The 18,046-nt window shown below is 41.3% G+C and overlaps 1 protein-coding gene across 2 annotated transcripts in view; it reads left to right on the top strand.

The window, feature by feature from the left end:
• RAPGEF5 (Rap guanine nucleotide exchange factor 5) overlaps positions 1-18,046 on the top strand; it is a 162,491-nt gene that overhangs the window by 41,427 nt on the left and 103,018 nt on the right. For both annotated transcript variants that reach the window (XM_075705573.1, XM_075705572.1), the window contains exon 7: positions 7,166-7,214. In XM_075705573.1, the coding sequence (XP_075561688.1) occupies positions 7,166-7,214 (49 nt within the window). The remainder of the gene's footprint in view (positions 1-7,165; positions 7,215-18,046) is intronic.

Genomic DNA, 18,046 nt, shown 5'->3' with positions numbered 1-18,046 from the left:
GGCTTCCCAACTATGTTTAGCCTCAATAAACTCCATCATGATAAACAACAGCTTATCCTGTCTGTGCTAGCATTTGGTGCATCTTGTTTACCTTGTTGTAACATCATTGTTCGAAGAAGCAGACAGACAGGACTTTAGAAGATTAAGCTAGATTCACTTGATCTAATGTAATCTGTACAATGGTACAGAATGCACCCTCAGCAAGTTTGCAGGTGATACAAAACTGGAAGGAATGGTTGATACACCAGATGGGTGTGCTGCCATTCAGAGGGACCTTGACAGACTCGGGAGGTGGGCCAACAGCAATCTCATGAAGTTCAACAAAGGGCAATGCAATGTCCTGCATCTGGGAGAAATAACCTCATGCTCCTGTACAGGCTTGGGCTGACTGTCTGAAAAGCAGCTTTGCAGAAAAGGACCTGGGGGTCCTGGTGGACAGTAGGTTGAACATGAGCCAGAAATGTGCCCTTGTGGCAAAAAAGCCAACTGCCTTCTGGGCTGCATTACTAAGAACATTACCTTCAGGCTAAGGGAGGTGATCATTCCCCTCTACTCGGCGCTGGTGTGACACATCTGGAGTGTTGGGTCCAGTTCTGAACTGCCAGTACAAGAGACATGTGGATGTACTGGAGTGTATGTGAATGACCATGAAGATGATCAGGGGAGTAGAGTATCTGACTTACAAGGAGAGGCTGAGAGAACTGGGAGTTGAGCTTGGAGAACAGAAGGCTATAGGAGAATCTTACCAATATGTATATACCTGACAGAAAGGAATAAAGAAGATGGAGCCAGGCTCTTCTTGGTGATGTCTTGTGACAGGACAAGAAGCAGTGGCACAAACTGAAATTCAAGAAATTAAACATAAGAAAAAACTTATTTACTGTGAGGGTGATCAAACAGTAGAACAGGTTATCCAGGGAGGTAGTGGAGTCTCCATCCTTGGAGATGTTCAGAACTCAACTGGACATGGTCCTGAGCAACCTGCTCTAGCTGACCCTGCTTTTGAGCAGGGGTTTGGATCAGATGACCACCAGAGGTGCCTTCCTACCTCAAACATTCTGTGATTGTGTGGTTCTGCGAACATCACAGCGAAATCATGGTATCAGCAAAACATGGAATTATGCTAGTTCTGTTTTGGGTACGTGAGAAAGTACAGACATGAAAGTGAACCAGCCAGGGTGAAGTTGTCATGAAAAACGCATGAGGATAAGAGCTATTTTAAGTAAAGCAAATGAAGTATTGTCTTGAAATTGCTGAAAAATGGAAGGGAAGGAGAATTTGTGCTATATTTTGTAAAGACAAATGTCTTTATAAAAGACATTTTGTAATGTGTTTGGAAAGCCAGTGGTTCTGTATGTTCAACCTTATGCAAAAATAATTTAAAATGTATGACATTAGAAAATTTTGTGTTTCAAAATTGTTTTTTCTTTTTTATCTATATTCAGATTCCTTGTTTTCTCTACCTTTTTTCCTAACTGAAAATGGAAGAACCCAGAACCTCATTATTCTCCATTTTAAGTTCAATAGAGAGAAAAAAATAGAAAAACATAAAATACTTCTTGCAAAGTTATATCTTTTCAAAAACACAGAAAACTACCAACTCTAAAACATTGCCAGTATCCCTCAAAAGCTTTGCCTCTCAAAAAACAGAAGAATAATAGTTTTTCATCAGTTAAAAAAAGGGAAGCACTCAACAAAAGAAAGTGATTTCTGAGTTTAAGAACTGGATCTAACTGTTGCTGGATACACTTGAGCAAAATGCATATCCTTAAACATGTGAGTAATTGGAAGTGAGTTCAGAGTGCTTCACACCTAGCTTGCAAGGTCAAACCTTTGAACTACATCCTGCATGATTCCAGCAGCAGGGCACATGGGCAGTTTTGGGGTTTTTTTTTAAATGAACCATTTTATTGCTGTAGCTAACTAGCTAAAGAAAAATTAGGCAGTTGCATCTCCAGATGGCCTGAGACGCATCTATTGACATGGTGGTGTCAAAAAGACTGAGCTTTTCTCCTGCATTTTCCAATTTTCCACAAAACTGTGCAGGCTCTCTATAATGATTTTCTAGTCTAACCCTGGAGAAAAGACGTAAGACCAGAGCTGAATCCTCCAAATATTAATATCTGTATATGAACTTCTCCTCTTATCCCTCCAGAATATTGCTTTTCCTCCATACAGTAGACTGGGATTTAAAGTACTCACTGTGAGTTTATGGAGAGCCTTTGTGTGTCCCAAGGGAGTTTGAACCTTCAGCTTGCACCACTCAGCAGAGGGCTGGACTCACTAGGATACAGGTTCCCAATTTTTTTTTTTTCTGCCAGCTTCAAAATTTGTATGGAAAAAAAGAGTCCTGTGAGCAGGAGCTGGAAATAAAAAGTTGAAGGTATTAGCCATGACTAGAAATGTATTCACACTCTTGCTTTTTGGCTCACTGAATGTTTACATATTTTGTACAGAATGAAACCAGTCTTCCTTGAAGAATTCATAATTCAGAATCCTGTTCACAATACTCTTCAGTCCAGTGTTTCAGAAGTGAAAAAAAAACCCCAAGCCCAAAACCTTACTTCCATCCCAGCACTAAAGCAGTCAGAGATTAGAGTTGATGTTTTTGTACGTTACTGGGTTTGGAGGTTCAGATCCCATCAGTGTTTATAGTACCACCATGTCTTCTGCTTTTCTTTTTGCTTTTCTTGTAATGGAATAAAACATTCTGTGTTAGGTCAGAAGGATGCTTCTGTGTCAGCTTTTCCTTTTTTGGGATTAAATTCCCAAATTTTCAGACCTAAACTGATTGTGAAGATCCAGCCTAAGGAACATTATTGGAATCTGTGTGCCTAAAATATAAATCACTGTTTTAGCATCTGAGAGTGCAGGAAAAACTGTAAGCATGCATGCACGTAAGGTCTAATTATGTATTTCTGTAACTCTATAAAAGCTATTGCTGTTGCAGAGGGTTGAATTCACCTCACCTAAATATAAGTGGCCATATGGCAGGCATCTACGTCTGATCCAGCTTCCCCAGACACTCTTTACAGCCAGGGAGCAGAAACAGGCACTTTTAGGATGTTGAATGTATGATTCATTTTGAAAGTCTACTTTAGGGAAAAACAGTCATACCTTAGGCTCCACTGGTAAGGTATGCACTCTCTATGAAGGGGCTATAGAGTGACTAGCACAGACATAGGCATCTGTACAAGTTTGGTGAATTCCTTTCTCCACCTCTTTTTCTTTACCGTAGCCTGACTTTCCTTGTGTCCCTACTGATTCCCTACTGCTTTTTGTTACCAGGTGTTGTTTGTCTTGTAGAGTTCCACTTTTCACATTCACTGTACAATTTGTGATTTTTTTTTTTTTTTTTTTTGATGATTCAGCCAGTCTAGAACTGATTAGTTAGGGAAATGCACTCTTGGTTTTAAACAATGGTTATGGAGATTGTAGAAGATAATAGCGATAGCTGCGGTGAATGATGCCAAGTCAGAAGGGCAGTGGGGAAAAAACTGCCGAGGTTTCTTTATCTTCTTAATTTGTGCATAATGTGTGGAATACACCTCTTTTAAGAGCAGAGTCAGATACAAAAGATAAGAAACTAACTTGTCGGGGGTCTCACGTTTTCTTTATGCTTTATTCTATGATGGAAGAAGCAGAGTCAGTCAAGATAACTGAATGGAGCCTATCAAATTATATGCTCATATCATATGCTCCATTACAATGAGGCACTGACAACACCATCAAACTTAAATTGTAAATGCAGCTGACATGCAAGCAGTGCAAAGTGCCATTTGAAATATGTTTGCATCGGATAATCTTTTTGGTCATGAATTTTTAAGAAAATGCAATGATTACTCCTGGGTTTAAAGAAGCATTCCAGAGCTGTCATGCATCCCATGTCATGTCCCAAAGAGCAGCTTCATATTCAATGTCTTGTCGGCTAAAACCAGAACACAATGGGATGGCTAAGAGTGTTTCCAGTGCAAAGCTCTTACCTTACCTTGTGATGGGACAGGCGAGAATATCAGGATGTTAATGCAGTGTATCTGGGAAATGCAGTTTTCTGGTACTTTAAGATGTCAGCCGATACTACTTTTATTTGGAGTCCATCAAACTGTCATTACTTGAGATGCAAAAATGTGAACTAGACTCTTTTCTTTTTCAAAACCTTGCTGTTTAGACCTTTCTGTTTCAGGAGTTCATTTTGAGATTCTGTAAGGATTGCCACTTCGTCTCTAGATCTGAAGTCCTTTTGGCACATTGACATCTAGAACACTGTTCCACAAAAGACTACTACAGGCAGAAAAAAGAGAGGGGAAAAAAGTAAAGGTGGTATGCACTGTCTACTAGATGGATAACTATGGCTTCTATGATAAAATGACCAGATTCATGGATAAGAGAAGAACAGTAGTTGTCATTTACTTTTGAAAAATATCTACCTCTGTCCTCTGAAGATGAGAAGATTCTTATTAGGAAGAAGTATGATAATGTGTAGCATGTGTGCAGTGAGGAATGAATGTTGTACACGGATTTCCATGGGTGTAATGATGCATAGGAATTGCATGTCCAGCAGAGATGTCAAGTGCATTTACACTAAAATGCACAGAAGTATATTGATTATGAAATCCAGGGACACCAGGCAAATCCAGAAGGATGCTCAGCAGTACCAATTGTTTGTGATTTGAGTGAGTCCTATGAGAGGGAGTTCAGACCATCAGGATGAAACCCTTTGATGAAGGAAGTTTGCTTAATATTAGGACTAGGGGAACATTTTTTTCTCCTGCTTTAACTGAGAGGTTTTGCTCAGATTAAGTAATATGCCAGCTGCATTCCTGGCATACAGCAAACAATGAGATATTTTGTATAACAGACAAAATACAGAAAAACAGCCTTTTTATTGCCTGTGATGTTAGCACTGTCTTTCAAACTTGAAAAGTGCCACCTTATAAGCAAAAGTAATACTGCAAATATAAGTGCATGATGCCACAATGCTGCTTTTTCTTCTGCACTCATGGAGACATTTGCATTTTTCAATTGTTTGATTGGGTTAATTGGTATGTTTACAACTGTTGTAGACTGTAGTGTCTCCTAAGGCTAATCTTGAGATAACGTATTTATTAAATGCTAAAAGATAAAGATGAGACATCAGTGCACTGTTTCTTACTGTCAGTAACCTGTGAGAATAGACCAGGATTGTGGCATCAACATTGGTACCTCCTGCTGAGTTTAATGAACGGAGAGGGTCTGAGCAGTTTAGCCACAAAAAGTTGTGGTGGTGTTATTCAGAAACAACTTGGGCTTTTATTGAAAATCCCACTCTAACTCTGGATAGCTTGTACGTATTATTACTAGTGTATATTAATTGCTGCAAGCAAACAAGCACACAAGTTGTTTTTCCACCGAACTGTTCTATCCCATCTTACTTGCAGTTTATGCTTACATTAACCATGATTAACAGTTCTCCAGACATGGGAATGAGTGTACAGGAAGGAAGGAAGGGAAGGTAATACTGCCAGCTTGCACAATTGTGCTGGAAACAGGACGATAATTAAGAAAACTGTGGCACTGCCTTCATATTTTCCTGCTTGGAGTGTCAGAAAACTCTGTCCCTCTCAGTGGGGCGGCATCAAGGAGTAGAAAAGATCCTTGTACCTTGCAAGGACAGCAAAAAAAGCTCCCTGGTCCTTTGCCACAAGGGAAGGAAGGGTGCAAACAGAGGAAGGATGTGGCCTCTGGTATGACTGCCTTCTGCCACATGTGGAGGGTACTGCTGGGTGGCTGCTGAGTATCTGATCAGTGGATACTGGAGTTACCACTGTACTGAGATGCCCTGGGTGACATTGTCTGTCTTTCTGCTCAGACAAATATAACGTTAACTATTCTTGTTTCACATTTTCAAACTTTGAGTCATGAGAGTGGGATGTTGACAGTTGTTAGTAATTGTACTACTTCAGGCATCCTTCATGGGCTTCATGCCTTATTCTGATCATACCACGTCTTGTGAATGATGTTTTAAATTTCAGATACTCTCAGAAATTGGATGTCAAAACTCCCCCTGCAGAATAGCCTTGAGCTTGGCATAGGTCTGTTAGACAAAATGGCTAGTATGCAGTGCAGGAGACTTTGTACAGAGAGGTAAGACAACCCCTAGAAAAATAGTTGGAAAGTCCCATAATTTTTTTTAATACTAAAGACAGGCTGTTTTGGAAAATGAGGGAAATTAGAAGAAGCTGGGAGGTGTACAGGAGAGTCTGAGAGCGTGGATGGGGTAGAGGTAGGGAAGAACTGAGGTGCATGCAGGAGAGAGTGTCTGGGGTGCTGCAGGTCAAGTGCAGGGCACTTGAAGGAGCTGCAATGGGACAGAAAATGGCAGTGAGGAAGTATGAAGCATAAAAATAATGCATAATACAGAATTTTACTGATAGAAAAAGGAAAAGACCTATGGAGAGAAGTGGATGTAATGTTGAGCTGGCTAAAGAAACAGTAGCTGGTCATGTAGAGATTATAGGGAAAATATGGAGAATGCAGAGACAAGAGGCTGAGGAAGGGAGCTGGCTAGCATGGCAGGGCTGTTTCATCACAGGCCAGTGAGATAGCCTGTAAATCTGGAAATCAGACAGCTCTTACTTCTGCCTGTTCATCTCAAGCAAATTTTGGTCCTGAAATGCTCAGCCGTGCTATGAGGAGAGGTTGTTTCCTCCTGAAAGCTCCAAAAAGTGAATGTCAATTACATATGTGAACCTCAGCCAAACCTCAGCGTGGAGTACTCGCTTATCCTGGAGTCACACAATAAATCCAGCATTACAGTGTGCTCAGCAGAGGCAAAACAAACATTTAACAAGGAAAGGAAGAAGCTTCAAGTGTGTGCTTGTGAAAGAGATAGGCTGTGCAAATAAATTACAGGTCAGGCTACTGAATTGCCCACTCCCTAAGGAATGTGCAGTATTTACATGAAATTAAAGTTTAAAAAAAAAAAAGTTGTCACAAAATTCCCAGCTGAAAAGGAAATAGATTTGCTAGGAAAAGTGACTGTAGTGTCAAAACCAAGTACCTGCATAATTCCATGTGCAGTTGACTGCTCCAAAGGATCGATAGCCAGTATCTTACCAGTGTTGCATTTTGTTTTGTTTGACTGTGCTAGTAACTATAACCATCCTTTCCTTTCCTGGTATTTTAGGTACAGAGAGAACTGGCTGCTGTCATTGCCTTGAAAGCAAGGAAGTCAGGTGAGTCAGGCTGGACTTTAGAGGGGGTTTTGTAACGCCGTTCCCTTTTGTCATTTATTGAAGTATTTGAATTGTCATTGCTGTCTTATTAACATGGGGAAGCAAAGATAGCAGACCTCGTTCCTCTGTCATTGGAGAATCTGTGTATATAGCACAATGCAATTACTGTCAAGCTTCGCTTCCCCTAGCCGTCACATCTAATGACCTAGCTGATAAAATCAGAGTGTTACAGTTGAATATGATCTTGGGTCTCTTTCTGGCCAAAATCACTATTGTTTCTGGGCTTGCACTTTATAAAGGAAGCCTATGTCTTTATCTGACTTACATTTAAGACAAATAAGTTGATAATTTTCCTATGTTTTCTGTTATGGCCCAGTATCTCATGCCATCTTTGTTGTGTTTTACCTGCCCAGTCAGGTGTATTTCTTTATGCTAATGCAAAAGGACGACTTCATGCATGAAGGCGTTCTTTCCTGAAGACTTGTCTATACATCCATATGGCTGTAGAGGCAAGTCTCTTTCATCAGGGCAGTAGAAGGGGAAAGGCTAATAGATAATTGAAAGTCTCTGACAGTGTAAGCATTTACAGCAAATGCTGGTGATAGAGTGCAAGGCACTGAAATATGTGGTCATCTCAGGTCCATCAGGGTTTGGTAGCCACTTTCAGAAGGTATCTGTATTGCTGAGCTGGAGTGGAAGCAAGGGAGCTGTGTTTTCCAGGCACTGCACGGGAACCAACAAAACCTACTTGGCCAGACCTGACTCTGTACAGGGTTAACTCTCTGGTGTATTCATGTATAGTGCAGTTAATCTGCAGCAAGGGCAAACTGCATATGGTAAAGTAAGAGTTGAATGTATTTCTACAGTAAAACAGAGGTGGAGTTGCCTTAAATTATTGGCATGTTCCCAAAGCCATTGAGGCCTTTGAGAACATTTTCACTGAGCATCTCTTGTGATCTACAGTGACTTAGCCAGAAATTGAGATCACGGATCTTGCACTTTTTGAGCTATTTTCTGACCTGTTGATAGTACTGCGTCATAACATCTGTATCATAATACTAATAGTACTGTGTCATAATATCTGTATCTGTTTATCTGCGGCTTACAACTACAGTACAAAAGTTATTATACACAACACATGCACTACACACAACGTGATATCTTAAACTGGAGGCACCAAGAAGATGTGGGTGGCATATCTGCAAATATTTCCTTGTGAAAATGTAAGTATTAGAAAAAGATTCTTCAACACATTCTGATGCATTTTTGTCTGGAAATAGAAGTACCCATAGGTTACGTCCACAGTCATCTGTAAATGTAAATCTGCTGAAAGTAAACACAACTCTTAAGTGTGAATTCAGACCTAAATTGCGTCTGTGTAATAGCTTTGCCTATGAAACTGCTGTAGTAGTTTGCGATGTTAACAACCCTCAGCTGCTTGCCCTTACCTGTTATCACCCCAGTCCCACCTGAATTATAATGGGTGCACATGGACACGTTTCTGCTCTGGTTCAGTGCAGAGAAAAACAGGCTATTTTAAGGAAGGACTCAGGGTAACCTTTTGTTTTGTTGTAAAATGGGCTAAGAGTATGGTGCCATGTACGTTTTTACTTAGTGCTTATACAGTTCTAGGAAATGTCTTTCCCTGCTTCTTGGCAGTTGTGTCGGCAAATAGGACTACTGCTACTGGCTGTAAGTAAAAACTCCATTCTCCAAAAGAGTTGATTTTAACCTGAATTAGCCTCTCATTTCCTTTCAGTGGATGGCTACATAAACGGTTGTGCCAGTAGAAAATGGGATGGGAGTTGGATTAGGAATGAGCTGCAGGAGATGAAAATGGGAAAGGAGGATAGCTCTTGGAGTCTCCTTTATACTAGTGTAATTACAACCCACATTGAGCAGGTAGAAATATTTGAGTTAAAAATCACAGCCTTAAATAAACAAAGCTCCCTATAGAGCTTTGAAGTGCTGACCAGCCTTTCCTAATACATAATGTAAACACTTAAAATATTAGTTTAGATCTGAACAAAAGATACCTCTTTATTCAGTTTAACTAGTGCATGCTTGTTGTTGAAATTTGCATTTCTTTATGCCTCATCTTGGACGACTGTAAAAAATGGCTACATGATCAGGCATAACTGTAAGGTCTAATTTAAGTTAATGCCTTTACTACAGTAGGAGTAGAGTAAATTAGGGTGGTTGATTATGCTTTTTTATTTTATTGCTGATGGTTAAATTCACAGCATAGCAGTTACTGTTAGCAATCAAGCTATGGTATGTTGTGCCTGGTGAAGTGAAGCATATTTCAGAGAAAGTACTTCTGGAGCTAAAAGCCACAGTATCTTTCGAAGATAGGGTTTTTCTAACCCTCTCCAAGACTCCATATAATTCCAGGAAATAAACCAACAAAGATCAGACAAAGAGTTTATTTTGGCATGAAAAGAGTGGAACATGGCTATTGGGCCAGCTGCCCTAGGTGGTTTCCAGGCTGCTGTGAACAGCGTGGGCGCCGGGCTCATTCCCCCTGGGATTCATGAGTGGGGAGTGCAGGCGATGGGCACGGTCCTAACCTGCTGGCTGGAACCTGCCTGCAGTGGGTAATTGGTTCATTAACAGAAAGCTTTCCTAGAGATCGGCAGCCCAAAAACCAAAGCTGTTGTGCAGAAGCTCCTGTGCTGTTTTTGATGGTTTGGCCGTTTTTAAATTACAGTGTTTCAAAATATTTCCTCTAGATAGCTGGTTAGCGCTACCAGTTAGAGCAAAAAAAGAGTATTTTTGCTTAATGTAAGGACTGTGTAATTTGTTCCTGAATTACTTTAATTTCTGGATATACCTCTGCCCTTAGAGAGGCACTTCACAGTGATTTAATTGTACTAGAAAAACTGGCTGATTAAAGCTTTCATATTACTTGCTTAGGACTGTTGCAGTAATCACTGGGTTACACTTCATAGAAAGTGCTATACGAGCACACAAACACCGCAGCTCCCTCTGCAAGAGGTGAAGAGGGTCCAACTAGGAGGGTTTGCTATGCTTGGAGTGGGGGAAACATTGCCTTTGATTACCTGGGTAAAACAGTTTATTTTTGTTTAAAGGGAGCTTGGGATTGCTACCTAGTCTAAGTATATGAGAAGCAGTAATTACAACTATTTCAGTTCTTGGGCCAGAATGGCTGTCTCCGAGATTTAGACACTGTATCTATGACAAATGCTTTGAAAACCAAGGCAGAGACCTGAGCCTGCTGTGGGGTAGGGCAGAGTATCAAATTCTTGCTAGTACAGGATCTGACTTGATGGAGAATGTCGGCTACCAGAAAATAAAAAGTCAGTAGGGTGTGGGGGAGAATGCCTTTCCCCAGGAGGTGTTCTTCTGTTTCTATTGTGGGGTGGAAGAATAGGAGAAACACGTAAAACTGACAGATGGCTGAAGGAAAAATGCAGAACCTGAAAAATGAAAAACTTCTGTGCTGTGGAGAAAAGCTCCGTTTTCGTATTTCAGATGTGTACTGCAAGTATACCACTCTGATAGCAAGGCATAAGCCGCTAGAGAGGTACTTGAGCGCTCTCACGCAGAGGGAGCTCAGCATTTTCAGCTTCTTTGCAAATAAAACTAAAAAAAGGGTAAAATTAATGTCTGTACTCCTGAAGCTTTGATGGACCTCAGTAACACTGTTGACTAGAAAGCACTTTTATATTTCATTAGAATAAAGCTCTCATGATAAAGGTGACCTAAGAGGGGGAAATGAGCTTGTGCACTTCCCTGTGGCTTATAAAAATGCATTAAAATTGTTCTTGCTTAACCTTAGAAATAAATAGATTAAATGCTGTCTTCCTTGGTTTGGTAAAAGGTCTTGGGGAAGCAAGTAACTGGAGCAGAAGAGAACTCTGTTTTTAATTTTAAGCACTTGGCATTAGAATTGTTGTGTTTGTTTATACCTTGCTGGCTTCTGATGGCTCCTGCAAATGTGCTGAAACATAACAGAAATGCAGCCTCTCGTCTGAAGGTTTACAAGGGTTGACGTTTCTCTCAATTGCTTGTCATGACATGTTTCTTATATGTTAGAGACTGTAGCTAAAACAAGGATAAAAAGCAGCAAATAGCGTAAGGCTGGAGGCTTTAGCCGGTGGCATAGCTACACAGGTACATCTGAACTGATCAAAATCTGTCAGGTAGATGCTCTGAACCGGTGTTAATCCCATCCACAAACAAGATGGCTTGCATTTCTGTGCATGAGCCTAGCTGCACCCCATGGCATCACCCCGCAAATTCCGTTAACTTTATATCTAAAGGAATTTCTATAACTTCATTCGTGCAAAGGGCCATTAGTAAGAGCATGGCTCTGGTCCTTGTGTTTCTGAATACAGAGGCTAATGAAGATAATAGCTGACAGAGTATTGATGAGGTAGGAAGAGGGTGACTGAAGCTTCTCCCCAGGCATTGCAGGAGCAGCGGCAGGGCTGTGGGTGCTTCTCCCTCCCACTGTGAAGGGCAGGGCACCCGCAAAAGCCCTAGCACTTGCATATGTTTTTGCTCCCTCTTAAGAGTGATATTCAGGTTTCCACAATACAGTTAGATTCTTTTTAGTCATGCCATTCTTAAATTGACAAGCTCTATTGATTTTTTTTAAAAAATGGGTCATTTACATTTTGTTTATAATAACATGGCTTTTGCAACGTCTTAACTTTATATTTGAGATCTTCTGGAATACCTCCACCCTATTCTGACACATATGTATGCATATCCACCCTTCCCCTTTTCTTTTGTATTGCTTCTGTCAGGACTTAACTGCTTATGTGATTTGCTTAGTATTTTTGTTTTAGGACAGATGATTCAATATGAAGCAGTCACTGGGGCTTGAGCTTTGCCAATATGAATGAAAAGCAAGCTGTGAACAGCTATTCCTTTTCCCAGCCACTGCACCACCTCTACAGCACTGCTGTCAGAGCTGATTGCGTGACTCGACTCGAACACACTCCAGGCAATGTCAGCCCGGTTAAAAACATGAGAACAGCCAGGCTGGGTCAGGTTAAAAGTCTGTCCAGTTCTGATCCTACTGTGAGTGACGAGTAGGGGATGCTTAGAGTAGAGAAACAGAGCAAGTACAAACAGTCCTTCTGATGTGCGTACTCAGCATCTACCAGTCTGTGCTAGAGGGATTTTGCTGTACCCACACTGTTGTGTTAAGTAGCCCTTGGTGGGCCTTTTCTGCATTAATTTATTGAATTGCTTTTTGAGCCTGCTTATACTCCTGACCTTCATCATCTCTTGTAGCAGTGAGTCCCACACTTCATGTGTGTGCTATGTGAAAGCATATTTTTTCTTGTTTGTTTTAAACACATTCCCCATGACCCTCACCCCGTTGTGATAGAGCTCTTTGGTGATGGAAAGTGGTGAATAATCCATTCCCGGTTCATCACCGTACTATTCAGGATTTTGTGCACCGCTGTCATACACCTGTGAGTTGTCTCATTTCCAGGCTAAATACTAGTCATTCCTCATACCAAATCTATTCTGTTAAATCTGGTCGTTTTTGCCACATCAACTATGTTACTTTTTAGGATGGGGCAGCCAGAGCAGCATGCAGTATTGCAGCAGCATGTGCTGGAGTTGGCACAAAGTGAGGGTGGCAGCTTCTTATCAGGGTGGGGAGGTGGAGGGATGTGGGAAGGAGCTCAGTAAGACCCTTTTGGCAGCATTAAGCTGTTTTATCAGCTTAGTTAACTCAGGAAACTGCATCTTTATGATTCAGCCCTTTTCCCCAAGTAGCACAGATCCTTGTGAGACTTCTTGGTAACTTTACTCCACAGTAATTCGCAAAAAAAATTCTCGTTTGGTGCTATATGAATGTCCTATGTTAGGTCATTAGTTTTATTTACTTGTAGAACAGAGTTGTTATATAGACAATGCAAATCATTATGAATTTGAATTAGATTTGTCCACATACTTGAAAAATGAGGTTCCAAATACATGATCAAAGGTCATTCAAGAATGGAGCAGTTCAGTATTGTGTTTAAATCTCAGACCTATTAAGCACCCTTTGAATTTACAGGTTTTGTGAACAAGCAGATATACAATGTGTCTGGTGTAAAACGTGCACAGTTTATTATCACTTATTTTATGCCACTGAAAAAGGGCATAAAGAGGGATGAAAAAACTTGCTCCTGTTTACAGAATAAAGTGTCTGTCATGTGCCAGAGAGGTGTGCATTTTCTTTTGTGGAAAAATTGGGGAAGTTTAAAGGGTGGGAAAAGGTAACATCAGTAGGATGTTACTGCTTTTCTATGTCCCCTTATGTCTCTTTTCAGTGGGTTTATTTACTTGACTTAAGTAAGACCTTATTTCATTAAAACTTCTAATTCCTCCGAGCATCTACTTCTTTAAAGCAAGGGTCAAACTTCACAAAATGTGTGGAATAGGAGTTCTTCTAATGTTACTAATAGTAATGTTCTGCAAGTGTTACTAATAGCATTCATCCTGGAGAAATGGTCGCTCACAGTAAAGGTGCAGGAGTGTCATGCTTCTGGGAGGTCTCAGTAACTTTATCTTTACTTTTCCTCTGCCCATTGAAATGTGGTTCAAAATGAAAGTTGCACCTGAAAACATAGCTAGGAATATTTTAAAAGTTACATTGTGCTTTATGGCTTTCATGCCTTGAAGTAAGGGAGGTAATCATGTTGGCTTCTTCAAGCGATCCTTTTTAAGCATTTTATGCCTTATTGAAGGGAATGCCCACCCCTAGGGACCAATGTCTTGTTGCATCCCATAGGATTCTTCCATTACTCCCGAAATCAGGCATACCAAGAAACTGGCAGCGCTTCAGAAGAATAGGATCAGACCCCTTCCAGGCCTGGGGAATGGCGCTCATGGTGCTGGCTGGTCAGGCACGCTGTGCGCGACACACGCACAGAGCTCCGCTGTGCCGTGGCTGAATCGGTGACCACCTGGGCAATGCTGGGGGCGGGAAGTGCCCTGGACAACATCAGGGAACGGACTACACGGTTATGCTCACCAGCCTTTGTGTGTTCAACAGCTGATGTAAAGCAGAATGGACTCTGAGCCTTGGAAAAAGAAGGAAAAGAGCTCTCTAGTGGGAATTACACTGAGAGGGATTTTGGCAGCTTATGGTCTGTTTTTTGCAGTTGTTGCAGAGCTTGGGGCATAGTTCTTTCTGTGTGATCTATAAGGCACTCGCACAGAAGAAATGAGCAACGCAGAATAGCCGTGTCGGTGACAGATGTTTTGTGCATACGCAAAAAGGGATTGCACAGTAAGGTCAGTAAGACAGCAATTGTGCAAAAAAAAAAAAAATTACCAGGTGAATGTTTTGTTTCCAGTGCTTTGGGAGAGGCATTTACAGAGAGCTCACAACATTTATTTATTCAGAGTCTTCTTTGTTTCCTGCTCCTTTCCTGGCTGTGCCCGGAGGATGTTTCCGTGGAATAGCGGGTGGTGTTTCACTTTGCACGAGCCTGCTCAGCGACTGCTGGTACCTCCTTGTTTGATCAGCTCCCAGCAATCATTCTCCCTGTGCCTGCTGGTCATGTAATGGGCTCTTCTCCACCCTTCCAGCATCTCGTTTCAGGCAACACTGCTATAGATACATTCAATGCCACCTGATTTTTTAAATTGTAAATATCACACACATGAGAATGAATGTCTAAAAGCACTGGGTAAAAGTTAAAGCTTTCTGCATTCAGCCATTGAATGCTTTTCTTTGAGCTGCTATTGCTACCAAGAACATTGCTTTTGTCTGTTCCTGCAGTGTTTGCAACTCATTTTCCACTTTTTTTCTCCTTAGTAAAAAATGTTATGAGTTCGTGTGTTCATGAAGTGGGTGTAAAATGTAGCTTTTCCTTTGTATGTATCATAAAGTGCCACACACTGAAAACCAAACCTCCCCTGGCCATATGAATCAACAGTAGTTAATTATCTATTAAAAAATGCCTCCCTTGTTGAGCCAGAGGTGTTTTACAAATTATGTTCTTCTAACGCACCACCACCTTGGATGAAATATGGGCCTTCAAACCTAAATGAAAGGCTTCAGTTCTGATAAATAAAATAAACAGAACTTTCTAACAAAACCAGTTGTACAACAATGTGAGAAGAATAGCAGCAAAGGCTCCTGGCCATAATCTGACTGAGTTGGGAAATATTGGTGGCTTTACTTGGTACGCTCATTTTTTAATTTACAATGGCTATATAACGTAGGCGGGCCTGAGTCTCGTTTAAACTGAGGTTTGTCCTTCCTGTGGTCATTCAGATGCAGTGGAAAGGAACGGTGCCTTAATGGTGTGCGGATCAGCAAGACCAAATCTACATCTGTCAGCCTCCTTTCTTACCACACTGGCTTTGCTCTGTTTAGATTGCAGATTCCTACCCTTGCTGTTATCTGTTCTTTTTGATAAACTCTGCAATGAGAGGAAATGTTTTTTCATCATTTTCGGGAGTCCTGTTTCCTATTTGAGATCTGAGAAATGGCTTGTAGCACTAGGACCCTTGGGAACTTATTTTTCTGCGTGGAAACTAGACCAGCATAATGAGTACCCTCTGTGCAAATTCAATATTAGTTCTACACCTAAGGTCAAGCAGAAGTTAATGACCATTTTTTACATACAGAAATCAGTTATGAAGCCAACATTACATTTCATGCTTTTGTCATTTTAAAATGAAATAAAATGCTGGAGTAATTTATGTTAGATTGATTTAAACTACAAAGCATAAATATCACGAATCCCAGATTAGCGTTTGAGAGAAAATGGCATCATTGTCACTTGTGCAATAGTTCATTCCCCAATTTACAAGCACCTTTATTCCATCCCATGCTTGCTGTGCTTTTTTAGATACAGAGGTGCTGAACAATGCTGTAAGTGGGAGTCTGTCTTTAATAATTTTTGCATTTTCTTTGTTTCTTTAATTAGCTGATTTACTCAGCTGATTGCACAGCTGTCTGGGCAACACCCCCCCAGGGGCCTGCCAACTGTTTTGGAGATACGTAGTGCACTCAGTGAAGGGAAATCTGTACAGTAATTTGCATATATATATGCAGAAATAGTGGAAAGGAATGAGAAAGCTCAAAGGCAATTTTTGTATTGCTAATAAAAGGAAACATGTTAAGGGTGAGCTTAAAAAGCTTTCTCTTTTCAGTAATTTCTGGGAAAAGATTACAGTTTCATGGTAAATAAGGAACCAATTCTCAGTTGGAGGGTTTTATTCCTGGGATTATCGCTGTCTTTTATATGCAGCTTCTGGGGATTTCAGAGGTATTCAGTGCTTGTTGGGTTTCCCCTTCTAATTTGGAAATAGGACTTGGAAAATACAGGAGTATGTACGAGGACTTGGTCTGACTTAAAATGGTCCCCAGACATGAGGTTTGTAAAGCATTTACTTGCACATCTTCCCTTCCACTGCTCAGCGCTACTGCCTTACGTAAGATAGAGGATCTGGCTTTTAGTTTCCCCAGTGGTATCAGTATGAGCTATTCATTTTTTTCCACTCTGATAAATTAATAAGCATCAGCAAACATTATAACACTGTCAAACAGCTCAGAGCTGCCATAGTAACCAGCCTCTCTAGAGCTCACTGTATATCCTCCACAAAGAATAACAAGGGATACCACAAGCTCCATTGTTCAAAATAACAATAAAGTTTTCAAGAATCATGAAATTAGCTTAGAATGATGTGATTTTTTAAAAAACGCTTTTTTGCTGTTTGTTTCTGAAAAGCTTCATGCTAGCAACTTCCTTTGGAAAAAAAGAAAATCCCAGAAAAGAAACATGCCTCTCAAAAAATTTGGGGTATAAGAAGAATGCTAGAAGTTGTGAGATTCCCAGCAGCTGACGATAAATCAATTGGTGCAGGCTGCTGGCAATTCAGAGCACTGGAGCCTTTCCCCGGAGAATATTCTTGCAGATTCCTGAGGTCTTTTCAACAGTGATGGTTTGACAGGGACAGAAAAACAAGCTATAACCATCCAGCAGGGATGAGAGTGAAAATCTGTTGGCTTGTCAAATAAACAAAGTTCTTCTGTTCAGAAGTAGGCTCTTTACCACTTCCAAGGTGGTGGGTATCTCCTATCTGTAGAGGGCACGTCGGTGCCTTTTGCTTACTGGGTAGAAAAAAAGAGACGCATATATGAATTTTGATCACACGGTACTGAAAAGATTGAAATCTTACAAAAGGCAGAGTGGTTTGATGTTCTAGGATGTTAGCAGGTTAAAGAACAAGACTAAATAATAAATGAACATCCTCATTTGAAACGAAGGAGCATCACAGAAAACATGAGGGACGTAGCCTAAGGGGTGACCGAGCTTTGTAGGGCGAGCAGAGCTGCCTGTGGAGCAGCTGTGGGGACAGCGAACTCCTCATCCAGCCGGTGCACAGGCTGCGCCCGTGAGCCTGGCAGTGTTTGTGCAGCTGCGATCTGCGCGCTCGGGCAGCTCCGGAGGCTATGCCTGAGGGTTCGCAACATGCGAAGCAAGTTCAGTCTTGGGAGCAGCCTAGGGCAGCGCAGAGGTACGCTGCGTGTCTGCCAAGGGCGACGTTTATGGGCTCCCCGGCCCCAAAAGGCAGGCAATCCTGGGCCCGCAGTTGGACTTCACAGCAAGCTCAAGGGACGGAGCTGGAGCTGTGTGGCACAAGGGCTCTGGCAGCCCTGTCCCCTGCCCTGCCTGCTGCCGGGGGGCTCTGTTCTCAACCAGCTCATCAAACCGAGCCAGATCAGAAGTCATCCTTTGCCAAGCCACAAACCCCAAATGCTTTACAGCAGTACAGAGAGGGAATAGTAAGGTGTGGGACAGGCAGCAGCGATGGGGAACTAAGCTGTCTTTCTGTCCTGG

The sequence above is a fragment of the Pelecanus crispus genome, chromosome 2 (genome assembly GCF_030463565.1).
Source record: "Pelecanus crispus isolate bPelCri1 chromosome 2, bPelCri1.pri, whole genome shotgun sequence".
Taxonomy (NCBI): Eukaryota; Metazoa; Chordata; class Aves; order Pelecaniformes; family Pelecanidae; genus Pelecanus; species Pelecanus crispus.
This window is presented reverse-complemented; position numbering and strand designations above follow the sequence as displayed.